The 12289-nt window shown below is 37.8% G+C and overlaps 2 protein-coding genes and 1 pseudogene across 3 annotated transcripts; 2 read left to right on the top strand and 1 right to left on the bottom strand.

The window, feature by feature from the left end:
* Positions 1793-3808, top strand: LOC18772482 (annotated as a pseudogene).
* LOC18773252 (heat shock cognate 70 kDa protein 2) lies at positions 4403-7301 on the top strand. Its single transcript, XM_007207142.2, has 2 exons — positions 4403-4821; positions 5369-7301. Exons 1-2 carry the CDS (start codon positions 4608-4610, stop codon positions 7102-7104), a joined length of 1950 nt encoding a protein of 649 aa, XP_007207204.1. The 5' UTR covers positions 4403-4607; the 3' UTR covers positions 7105-7301.
* On the bottom strand, positions 7979-10225 carry LOC18774116. Of its 2 annotated transcripts, XM_007207330.2 has the most exons (3): positions 10109-10225; positions 8463-8652; positions 7979-8314 (listed from the first exon to the last, which is right to left on the bottom strand). In XM_007207330.2, exons 2-3 carry the CDS (start codon positions 8631-8633, stop codon positions 8243-8245), a joined length of 243 nt encoding a protein of 80 aa, XP_007207392.1. In that variant the 5' UTR covers positions 8634-8652; positions 10109-10225; the 3' UTR covers positions 7979-8242. The 2 variants fall into 2 exon arrangements, with proteins under 2 accessions (XP_007207392.1, XP_020423168.1); XM_020567579.1 differs by lacking the exon at positions 10109-10225 and having other exon boundaries at positions 8463-8660.

Raw genomic sequence — 12289 nt, forward strand, 5'->3', positions numbered from 1 at the left:
GTACTTGCCACACCTATAGCACTCAATCTGTGATTTGTCGTGTTTAGACTCATGATGGCTTTGTTGTCTATATTGACCTCTGCCTTTGCCTCTGGAATCGGAATTTCCTTTACTGCCAAAATCATGATTTCCTCTGCCGCCGGAGTCATGATTTCCTCTGCCTCTTCCTCTTCCTTGGCCTCTACCTCGACCACGACCGGAACCTCTCCATGATGAGGATTCATTGCTGGTGGAGCTTTTCAAAGCTTTTTCCTATGTTGTAGTATCCTGACTTTTAAATTTCTGCTCATGCACCAACAGTGAACTATGGAGTTCATCAATTGACATTGTTTCAATGTCATTTGCTTCCTCAATTGCACAAACAACATAGTTAAACTTTGGCGACATTGAACGCAAATTTTTTTCAATGATTGTGACATCATCCATCTTGTCACCATGAAGCCGCATCTTACTTGCAATTGCCATCGCCTTTGAGAAGTATTCATCAACAGAATCTTCTGGTTTCATGTGAAGAGTTTCAAAATCTCTTCGAAGTGCTTGAAGCTGTGCACGCTTCACCTTAGTGGAACCTTGATACTTTTTCTGCATAGACTCCCATATATGCTTGGAAGTGTCCTTCTGGAGAATAGTCTCCAAAATGGATCGATCAATCGCTTGGAAGAGGTAGTTTTTCAATTTCAGGTCCTTCAATTTCTGTTCATCAAGTCTTTTCTGTTGCGCTTCTGTCAACACCGCTCCTTCTGCTGGTTCAGCAATTCCATCTTCAATGAGAGTCCAATACTCTTTGGATCTCAGAAAATTCTCCATTAACATGCTCTAATGGTCATAATGACCATCAAAGCGAGGTATGGCTGGCTGCACGTAGTTCTCTTGAACCTTGTCGGATGCCATCAGTCCTTGCTGTTGCAAGACAAGAAAGCTGCTGCTTTTTGGAGAATTTTAATCAAGCCCAGTGGGGGCTCTGATACCAGATGTTGAAATTTAGAAAACTCAAATAATCTCAGATAGAAAGCTTTTGTTGAACTGAAGTAAATTCTGATTGACTGAAACACAGCTTAAATAACACGTACAAGGTAACTGACTCAGATAATGAAATGAACAACTAAACATCCCACTACAACCAATACTAACAGACGTCTCCCACTACTACCAATACTAACAGACTTATCCCACAACTAGAACACTCCTATTGAATAGGTAAACCACAACTGATTTCCTAAAACATAAGAACCAACGTTTATTTAATTACAAATAACATAAATAATTTCTAACATCCCGCAGTTTTTCAGTCTTGTATCCCAGAAACAGTTTGCAAACAACACAGTTGGCCTCCAGTGCCACTAAAATCGAATCATCAATGAAATTTATAAGCATGTCGAAAATTATAAGCACAATCCATACCTTCCCCCTTAAATTTTTATATATATATATATATATATAATATATATATATATATATATATATAGAATAAGTTAGATAAAATATATAGAATAAATTTTTTTCAACTTGGCTTCGGTATCCCACTATGCTAACAATTGTTCCAGAGTTTTGTAATTTTACTAACAAAATCGGTGACAGAAAATCTAGGTTCTAGTTGATCATGTTTGAAGTCTTTTAGGTCATCACAAACACACCCTCAAACACGTTTTGTATACAAACCAGAACTCCTAAACCTATCCATCCGAATCTCTCAGTCTCTCTATATGATCGACTAGCCTATCTCATACCCTCACGCCCTCTCATCCTTCAACCCCTCCCATTTTCTGGCATATAATTTTTTGTTTTTCAATTAATGGCTTCAAAAAGTGAAGCACCAGCAATTGGTATTGACCTTGGAACCGCGTACTCATGCGTTGGAGTATGGCAAGACGGCCATGTTGAGATTATAGCCAATGATCAGGGCAACAGGATGACGCCGTCCTACGTGGCTATTACAGACGCAGACTGTTTGATCGGCTATGCTGCCAACCAGGTGACCATCAACCCCATCAACATTGTTTTCGGTGAGTTCTTACACCCTATCACGTATACTTAGGAAATTATTATTGACGCTCTAAAAAAGTCATTATGAGAGAAATTACACTCTATGATAAAGAAATTGATGATCATTTCAGAATGTCAATAACCATGACAGTTGAATTAATAAGATTAGAATACTTATTTATTGTTGATTCTATTGTTGATTGCATCTTTAACAAGTGTGTGTGATTCGAGAAAATATATAATTCAAAGTTTTAATGATTGTGGGTGTGCTTAATTAATTATAGTTTTCGTTGATCTAGTTTATACATATATGCTTTGGTATGTATATATCCAACCAAATTTATTTCTAATGTGATTTCATTAATTTGGGTTGAGCTAGATGCAAAGCGTTTGATTGGTAGGAGATTCACTGATGCCTCTGTTCAAAGTGACATGAAGTTATGGCCTTTCAAGGTCATTCCTTGTGCCGGGCGAACAAGCCAATGGTTGTGGTGAACTAGAAGCAGTTTAGTGCTGAGGAGATATCAGCTATGGTTCTCACAAAGATGCGGCAAACAGCAGAGGCTTACCTTGGCTCAACTGTAAGAATGCTGTTATCACCGTCCCGGCATACTTCAGTGACTCTCAACGCCAGGCCACAAAGGCTGCCGGTGTGATTGCCGGCATGAATGTTATGCGTATCATTAACGAGCCAACTGCCGCAGCCATTGCCTACTGTCTTAACGAGAAAGCCTCAAGTGCTGCCGATGACAAGATCAATGTCCTCATCTTTGATCTTGGTGGTGGTACTTTTGATGTTTCCCTTGTCACAATTGAAGAGGGTACTTTTGAGGTCAAAGCTACTTCTGGAGACACCCACCTAGGAGGTGAAGATTTTAACAACAGAATGATGAGCCATTTTGTGGAGGAGTTGAAGATCAAACACAAAAAGGACATGAGCAACGACCCCAGAGCATTGAGGAGATTGAGGACATGTTGTGAGAGAGCAAAGAGGACTCTTTCTTGCACAACTACTCAAACCACCACCATTGAGATTGACTCTCTATTTGAAGGCATTGACTTCTGCTCCTCAATAACCAGAGAAAGATTTGAGGAGCTCAACATGGACCTCTTCACAAAGTGCATGGACATTGTGGACAAGTGTTTGATGGATGCTAAGGTGGAGGACAAGAGCACTGTCCATGATGTTGTTCTTGTTGGAGGTTCTACTAGAATTCCCAAGGTACAACAGCTATTGCAGGACTTGTTTGATGGCAAGGAGCTTTGCAAGAGCATCAATCCTGATGAAGCAGTTGCGTATGGCGCCCCGGTACAAGCTGCCATTTTGGGCGATCAGAACCGCCTGGACTTAGTCTTGCATGATGTTGCCCCAATTTCCCTCGGATTTTATAGTATTCAAGGAGTTATGGATGTCTTTATTCCGAGAAACACTAGAATTCCCACCAGCAAGGAACTGATTGTGTCAACCTTCATGGATAACCAACCTTGCGTGTATACTCAGGTATTTGAGGGTGAAAATCCAAGGCCCTTAAGAAACAACGTGTTGGGTAAATTTGGAATCTCAGGCATCCCTCCTGCTGCCAAGCGGGTGCCTCAGGTCACCATCTGCTACGATATCGACCCCGACGGAATTTTCAATGTCCATGCGGTTGCTGAGGACAAAACCACTGGGCGGAAGAACATACTCACAGTCAACAATTATGAGAGATTATCCCAGGAGGAAATTGAGAATATTGCTGCGGATAAGGAGTATAATAAAGTATATAAGGCTAGCGGTTATGAAGAGCTCGATCGTGTAGTACTCTCTTTAGCTAAGTTTTGGTAGAATAGATTTAGTTAATATGCTTTTTTAGTTAATTAATCTTCAAGTGGCTAGCTGCTACAAAAGTATATAGTCCGGTTATGAACTTATGTTGTTGTTGAGTTCTATCACAAAACCCCTTGCAAAATTTGGTGATTTATGGTTTCTTAGCTAGAATGAGTATTAGAGAGTATTATTCTAATTTCCGACTTCATCTGCGTTTACTAACACATAAAGTAATTTCAAAATATGTGAGAAATCATAACACCTTGTAACACTTTGGTAATGTGTGTGAGAAACCATTCTCCTCCTTGTAGTCTTGTATTTTTTTAAAAAAAAAGTAATTGAAAATGGGAGTTTTTCCAATGAGGATTTTGTTAAAAATTACTTAGGGAGTTCTAATTAATCTTAACAATCCATTAGATATGTTAGTGGTTTAAATAATTTAAAAAAAAATATACCACATATGCAATCTAACTGCTAAGATTAAAAGTACTTAACTTAAAATCTTTAATGGAGCCAAATCATTGAGGGATACGTGAATTCCAAATCTATAGAATAATCCCCTTTATATTTTTAGACAAAGAACTGGTTCCCCTTTTACACTGTCAAACACGTTCTCTATAATATATGGAAACGGTTGGAGGAAGAAGCTTCTGGAAACTCGGTCTATGAAATCCCACACAAACTCGGTCTAGAAGCTTCTGGAAACTCCATCTATATATATAACTACCTCCTCACTTCACCTCCCTAACCCATTCACCTCATACCACGCACTCACATTCACACAAACGAAACAAGCACCAGTTTCAAGCTTTCTTCAATGGCTGCCAAAGGCGAGGGCCCTGCCATCGGTATCGATCTCGGAACCACCTACTCCTGCGTCGGCGTATGGCAACACGATCGCGTTGAGATCATAGCCAATGACCAGGGCAACAGAACGACGCCGTCCTATGTCGGGTTTACGGACACTGAGCGTTTGATCGGCGATTCGGCCAAGAACCAGGTCGCCATGAACCCCATCAACACTGTCTTCGGTGAGTTTTCATGTTTTTCAATCAATCTCTCTAAAATCTAAAAGCAACGTCGTTTCCGCGTGGTTTCGTTTCTTTTGATTCTACGCGTACGCATATGCATAATGCATGTCTTTGCAGATCACGTGTTTGATTTGGTTTTGTTCGATGTGGTTTAAAATGATTTATTTGTATGAATCCTTGTAAATATTTGGTGTTTTGATTAGGTTATTGTTTTTTTTTCTTTTCTGATATAAAGATTAATTAGGTTATTGTTAAATAAGCCATTGTGATTTGGTTTAATCTAATTAATAAGCCAATATCAAATAACTAATTTCATTGGTTGTATTGTTGATCACATACGGATGTGTACGAGATCTAGTAATTTATTAATGGTGGGGTTCCTCTCCTCCCTTTACTACTGTTGAGATTGTGTCGATGATGTTTGTCATCTCTATGCTTGAATTAAGTTTTTTCCCTTGCGATGTTTTAGTTATAAATAAAATTTAGTTTTGGTAATGGTTTTGATATGCGGCTCTAATCTCTTAAACTTTTGTTTCCGCTGTGTTAGATGCGAAGCGTTTGATCGGCAGGAGATTCAGTGATGCCTCTATCCAGAGTGACATGAAGTTATGGCCTTTCAAGGTCATTCCTGGCGCCGGGGACAAGCCAACCATTGTGGTGAACTACAAGGGCGAAGAGAAGCAGTTTGCTGCTGAGGAGATATCGTCTATGGTTCTCACGAAGATGCGTGAAATCGCCGAAGCTTACCTTGGTTCGGCCGTGAAGAATGCTGTTGTCACTGTCCCGGCATACTTCAATGACTCTCAACGCCAGGCCACGAAGGACGCTGGTGTGATTGCGGGCATGAACGTTATGCGTATCATTAATGAGCCAACGGCAGCTGCCATTGCCTACGGTCTTGACAAGAAAGCCACAAGTGTTGGTGAGAAGAATGTCCTCATCTTTGACCTTGGTGGTGGCACTTTTGATGTTTCTCTTCTTACGATCGAAGAGGGTATTTTTGAGGTTAAGTCTACTGCCGGAGATACCCACCTTGGGGGTGAAGATTTTGATAACAGAATGGTGAACCATTTTGTACAGGAGTTCAAGAGGAAGAACAAAAAAGACATTAGCAATAACCCCAGGGCACTGAGGAGATTGAGAACATCTTGTGAGAGAGCAAAGAGGACTCTTTCCTCTACTGCTCAAACCACCATTGAGATTGATTCTCTGTTTGAGGGTATTGATTTTTACTCCACAATAACCAGAGCAAGATTTGAGGAGCTCAACATGGATCTCTTCAGAAAATGTATGGAGCCTGTGGAGAAGTGTTTAAGGGATGCTAAAATGGACAAGAGCACTGTCCATGATGTTGTTCTTGTTGGAGGTTCTACTAGAATTCCCAAGGTACAGCAGCTATTGCAGGACTTCTTTAACGGCAAGGAGCTCTGCAAGAGCATCAACCCTGATGAAGCAGTTGCCTATGGAGCCGCCGTGCAAGCTGCTATTTTGAGTGGTGAGGGCAATGAGAAGGTGCAGGACTTGCTTTTGTTGGATGTCACTCCACTTTCCCTCGGATTGGAGACTGCTGGTGGAGTTATGACTGTTCTTATTCCGAGAAACACTACCATTCCCACCAAGAAGGAACAAGTTTTCTCGACTTACTCGGATAACCAACCCGGTGTGTTGATTCAGGTATATGAGGGTGAAAGAACAAGAACCAGAGACAACAACTTGTTGGGTAAGTTTGAGCTCTCAGGCATCCCTCCTGCTCCTAGGGGTGTGCCTCAGATCACTGTTTGTTTTGATATCGATGCCAATGGAATTTTGAATGTCTCTGCTGAGGACAAAACCACGGGGCAGAAGAACAAGATCACAATCACCAATGACAAAGGCAGGTTGTCCAAGGAGGAAATCGAGAATATGGTCCAGGAGGCAGAGAAGTACAAATCAGAGGATGAGGATCATAAGAAGAAAGTGGAGGCTAAGAATGCATTAGAAAACTATGCATACAACATGAGGAACACAGTGAGAGATGAAAAGATCGGTTCGAAGCTCAACCCAGCAGACAAGAAGAAAATTGAGGATTCTGTTGAAGATGCCATTCAGTGGCTTGATGGGAACCAGCTCGCTGAATGTGATGAGTTCGAGGATAAGATGAAGGAGCTTGAAAACCTCTGCAACCCCATCATTGCCAAGATGTATCAGGGTGCTGGTGCCGAGGCAGGTGGGGGAGGCGTGGATGATGATGCTCCTCCTCCTGCTGCAAGCGGCGCAGGACCTAAGATCGAGGAAGTTGACTAAGATAAATTTCTTTCATTCCATGAGTTTCTCGTTTTGGTTTAAGGTAGTCATAGTATGTAGCTGGAATATGTTTGAGAATTTAGTTTTGATTTGTGCTAGAGATTATGAATTTCAGTTTTTATCATTTTCCTTCCTAAGCTCGTGACCTATGATTTAATAATCGATTCGAGCAACCTGAATTTCTTGTTGCTACCAAATGTTATGTTCTTTATTTTCAAATTCTAGGTGGCTAGAACAAATTAAGGTGCCTGAGGAAAATACAGGTCATGAATAAATAGTTTGTGGCTCATCTCGGTTGGCTCAACCAAACTAATGATTTAATGCTAATATGTTCCAAACCACGAGCATAATATGTTCCAACTCCGGCCAATTCTCTCTCTTTATTAAGTAGCCTATGAGCATGTGCCAATTGGTTTTATTTTTTATTTTTTATTTTTTATTTTATTTTTATAATTAAGAAAAGATAACATGAATAGTTATGTTCCATAAAAATAGGGTCTATTAGCTGATTTTATTTTTAATTTTAATTTTTTTTTAAATATAAAAAAAATGAATTTACTATATTATCCTTATTTAATTAATAATTTTCAATTCTTACTGTTTAAATTAACCAAGGGCATTTTCTGGTATTTTGAATGTCTCAACATTTTCTAGTATTATATAGAAGAAGAAGATGACTACAAGAAAACACTAAGTAGCACGAACACAACCGATGTATGTTGAAAAGGCTCGACTTTCTCAGTGGCGGTTGTGTTACTATGGTCATCAGAATTCATCCACATGAGAAGAATGCTGGGCAATTCAGATGCATGTTGGAATCATATATTGTGGTTTACTGTAGTTTCTAGTAGTAGTAACACGTCAGACTAGAAAATAAATTAAAAACTTAAGCCTTCATTCTACTCAAGGAAAGACTCAGGTTTACATATTACTGGAAAACTTCCTTATATCAAATTAACTGCAACATAAATGTTCAAAATAATATCGAGAATTTTCCATAACTATTGAATCAAACAGGGAAACTATATGTGAACATTCTCTAGGTGTTACAATAGAACAGCTTCCATACTAAGCCTCTGTCACTGATAATTCCAAAAATCATACCTCAATTTAAACTTTGTCTCTACAAAAACCCAAACTACTTCCTTCCCCTGCTTAACCTCTGCAAGTGGTAATTGATGCTTCCCATTGACTTTCTGTTTTTGTTGCTCTGTAGCAAAGGAGTCAGACACATCAGGGCACAGTCCATGAAAAAAGTTTGTCAACTGAATAAGGGGTAGACTTTAAGTATTAAGAATGAAATATGGAAAAGAAACTATGAAGATGCAGAATCCAGAGACAGAACAATGAAAATCTACCTGAGAATCCATGCAAGTACCCAAAAGTTCCTTCTGCCTTGCACACTTGTCATCATTGTTATGGTTAAGGGCCAAGCAGTTGAGAAATGCTAGCATATCCTTCATGCAAGGTTTGTGAAGAGCGCCAAATTTCTTTGGATTAAGATATACAGTGCCAGCTTTCCGACCCATTCTTTGATTCAAACAATACCTATCCATGCAAGAAACTGTTAGGCTCACCCAACTCTTGAAAGAAGGGTTGGAATAATGCAGTAGCAAATAAGATGGAACACATCATGAGGAAAGCTACAATAAAGAGAACATTGCAAACACTATTAATTTTGTGACCTATCCTTGATGTCTGTTATACGATAAAAAGTCCAAAACAGGGTTTGGGAAGTAAGGAATTTTTTAGAATCTAAAGCTTAGAAATAAACTGATACCAGAATTCTAAGGCACACAATAGAGAATTCAGATTCAATTCAATTGTGTGGCACCAAAAGATTTTTACTCATTTTAATCGTGTGGCACAAAAAAATTCTTCCTTCATCTACCAGATTTATTAACCCTACAAAACTCTCACAATCAAATCTATTAGAGTTACCAGAGCTCCTTATTTGACAATGAATATGGAATAATATTGTTTACCCATGTCAAACCAAATAATTACTTAACTTACAAAACTACAAACTTCAGAATATTGACAAGTAATATCAGTAAGGGATCTCATACAGCCATCATTAAAGCATAGTTTTACAGATGTAATTTGTATACCTGTCAAAATGTAAAATGCACATTCATCAAATGCTTTAGCCTACACACTTGACCTTGCAAGGGATTGGGAAAAGATAAAATAAATGAAAACAGCGACAACCCAATGTGTATATAAGGTACAAGCCCTGACAGAACTTGTATTTCAATGGGCAAAATGCACTATCATATGCCGCTGCATTACCATCACTGCAAAATTCTTTCAAACTCCAGTGTGTCTCATCCATAGAATACAATACTTAATTTGAACATAATGGTTTGAAGCGTTCACATTAAAAAAAACATGCGAGCTCACAAAGCAGAAGTTACAGAGCTTGAAAACCAAGAAGATGGATTCTCTTAAACTATCAGAACAAGTTCAATTAAATCTTAAAAAGCTTGAAAATCAAAACATAGCACAAACAAATATTCTTACTGTTATCAGCAAGCACAAATATTGAAATAGGATTCAGAGCAATAATGAACAAAAACCCAATTGCAGTGTAAACGAGCAAAAACAGATTATCCAAGCTACAGTGTAAATCAGCAGGCATACTTTAACCCACTTGCAGCGCAAATCAACAAGCAAAAATTAACCCAGTTGCAGTGTCAATGAGCAAAGCACAAATTGAACCGGTTGCAGTGTAAATAAGAACGAACAATAAACGCAAATGCTAATTAACTTCGATCAAATTCAAAAAATTCCATTTTTTCCCAAATTTGATGACCAATGAACACCCTTTGAATCGTAACAGAATAAAATAATCAAAACCCATTTATTCAGTACTTCTTCTTTGACGAATGAAATCAAACCCAATTCTGGTTTCGACCCCAAAAAAAACCCCAATTCTGGCAATACAGAAATGAAAGCATGATAAATAGAGAACAAGAAATCGAGGAAGCGCGGAGAAAATTACCGAATCGGTGGCTTCAACCAGAAAGAGATAGAGCTAAAGACGGACAGTGCCACTCTAGGGCTTGCAGTTCCTTCGAAATTTTCTATATTTTTATGTCGGTGATTTTGAGGAGATTGCCAAGCTCTTCGCAAACAGGACTGAACGCGAATGATTGGGCTGGGCATAATTACAAGCCCATGGTTATGGCCTGACTCAAACTGAGTAGGCCCGATTCAACTCGGGCTTGGGTAATTAGCTCCTTTGGCTAGCCTTATTCAAATAGGCAGAGAAATTTAGAAATAAATTAGACGAAAATATTTAAAAAAAATTTCTTTTGTACTTTTTTCACTAGACAAAAATAAAATGGATACAAACAAAAAAAAAACCTCTGTCGATACAAACAAAATGCATCCTAATTAATAACAAACTGGCTGGATGTCGATCATTATTGCGATATTAAGGTATCCCCCCATGCATTTTGAAACCAAGAGATGGGCATGAAATTAAATTTAATGCCATAATACTATAATCTCATTTAGGCAAAATCAATTGTAACCAAGTCATACTCATATCCCATGTACGGGAATGTATGATTTTTATTGAACTTGAAAGAAAATCTCAGTGCAAAAGTAAGCAAAACCAGAAACAATCTTACTATCACTGTATTCTCATCCAAGTTAAAACTTAAAAGTCAATAAGGTGAAACATTTTAATTTGGTATTTACCGCCAAAAAAAAAACAAAACAAAACAAAATACATTTCCTTTGGGAATAACATAATTACAATTGATTATCCGTTCAAGACTTAATACAGCAAGTATCTTAGAGGAAAGAAGCTAATTGTTATGTTATATTATATTATTTATTTATTTATTTTAATTAAAAATAAATTTATTACTTATATCGGGTCAAGTTCGGGGATATAGATAACAATACCATCTCTGGCCCATAACTAATAGGAGATTGTTAAAATTTGCCCTTACTCACCCTCAAATTTTTCTGAAATCTCCACCTATTAAGACCAGGGACCCAATAAAGACCTGACCCGTCAAAAATTCCTACCATCCCTTAGTGGAAGAATATCAAAATCCCATACTCCCATGAGTGTTATAAAAATTATTTCAATTCCCATTCAACACTCAATCAAGTTGATGGATGTGTGCCGACCTAAACGATAATTAAGTTGGTGGATATGGACCCTTCTCAATCCAAAAGTTCCAACACCACTCCACTAATTTGTCACCATTATCTTTCTTCAAACATGGGTGATTGCCAATTCCCCATAATTCGAATTGCTTTATCTAAATGGCGTCGAATTGCTTTATCTAAATGGCGTCACATGATTAGAATTCAATAACATAAGCAACTATTTCATCCAATATATTAGGGTTTGATCTTTGAAAAAATTGGAAATAAATTAGATCATCTAACTCAAAATCAATTAATAATGGTTGAAGATGCTCAAAATGTTATAGACGTTTATTATTATACGCAATACTTTATATTCTTGACAGAGATTCGAGAATGGACTATATCAGTATCTAAAATGGGCTATAGTTTATGTGAGTTTTTTCTTCTTCTTCTTATAGTTAATATATAGGTTTTAAGGTTTAGTCCAGCCCAAAGTTTAACAGTCTACCTATAAAGTAAATCGAGTCCACCGCATTTTAAAATCCCTAGTCTATGAGATTCTCTTAACAATTTGATCATTAGACTAGATTTCTGTTTTCCTTTATTTTTTATTTTTAATATAAGCGATAGTTTAAACTATAAATGGATGAGGTTTTCACACAAACTATTACAGTGTCAAAGGGGTTCAAACCTGAGATCACTGATCTACAAGTCAAAGCCCTTTTTTACTGGGCTAGACTCAGTTGGCATAAGACTAGATTTCTTTGTTGTACAATGGACTAGCATTGGTCTCAAAATATGTAAATTTATCTCTATCATTAGAGTTATTGGCAAATTTTGGACATATCTTGACTTGTAACGGGTTTATACATTATCTCTTACAATATTAGCTCATGTGAGTAGTACATGACCACTAATTTTAATGAGATGAATTGTGTATACATGCATTCCATGTAAGTTTTTATGTTATGTCTTGTTCCATGTGACACTAATCTCATTCTTGATCATGACTTGCCTCAAGAAACCCTAAATTAAAATATGGTTGTGCAAGCATCAAAGAAAAAGGACAATG

The sequence above is a fragment of the Prunus persica genome, chromosome G6 (genome assembly GCF_000346465.2).
Source record: "Prunus persica cultivar Lovell chromosome G6, Prunus_persica_NCBIv2, whole genome shotgun sequence".
Lineage (NCBI taxonomy): Eukaryota > Viridiplantae > Streptophyta > Magnoliopsida > Rosales > Rosaceae > Prunus > Prunus persica.

What these genes read in the sequence shown, in the direction of transcription:
- LOC18774116 (XM_020567579.1), bottom strand. Translation starts at nt 8,660, where the DNA reads ATGGATAGGTATTGTTTGAATCAAAGAATGGGTCGGAAAGCTGGCACT. An exon ending in GTACTTGCATGGATTCTCAG is followed by an intron (nt 8,315 to 8,462) that starts GTAGATTTTCAT and finishes CCTTTGCTACAG; the next exon opens with AGCAACAAAAACAGAAAGTC.
- LOC18773252 (XM_007207142.2), top strand. Translation starts at nt 4,608, where the DNA reads ATGGCTGCCAAAGGCGAGGGCCCTGCCATCGGTATCGATCTCGGAACC. An exon ending in CCCCATCAACACTGTCTTCG is followed by an intron (nt 4,822 to 5,368) that starts GTGAGTTTTCAT and finishes CCGCTGTGTTAG; the next exon opens with ATGCGAAGCGTTTGATCGGC.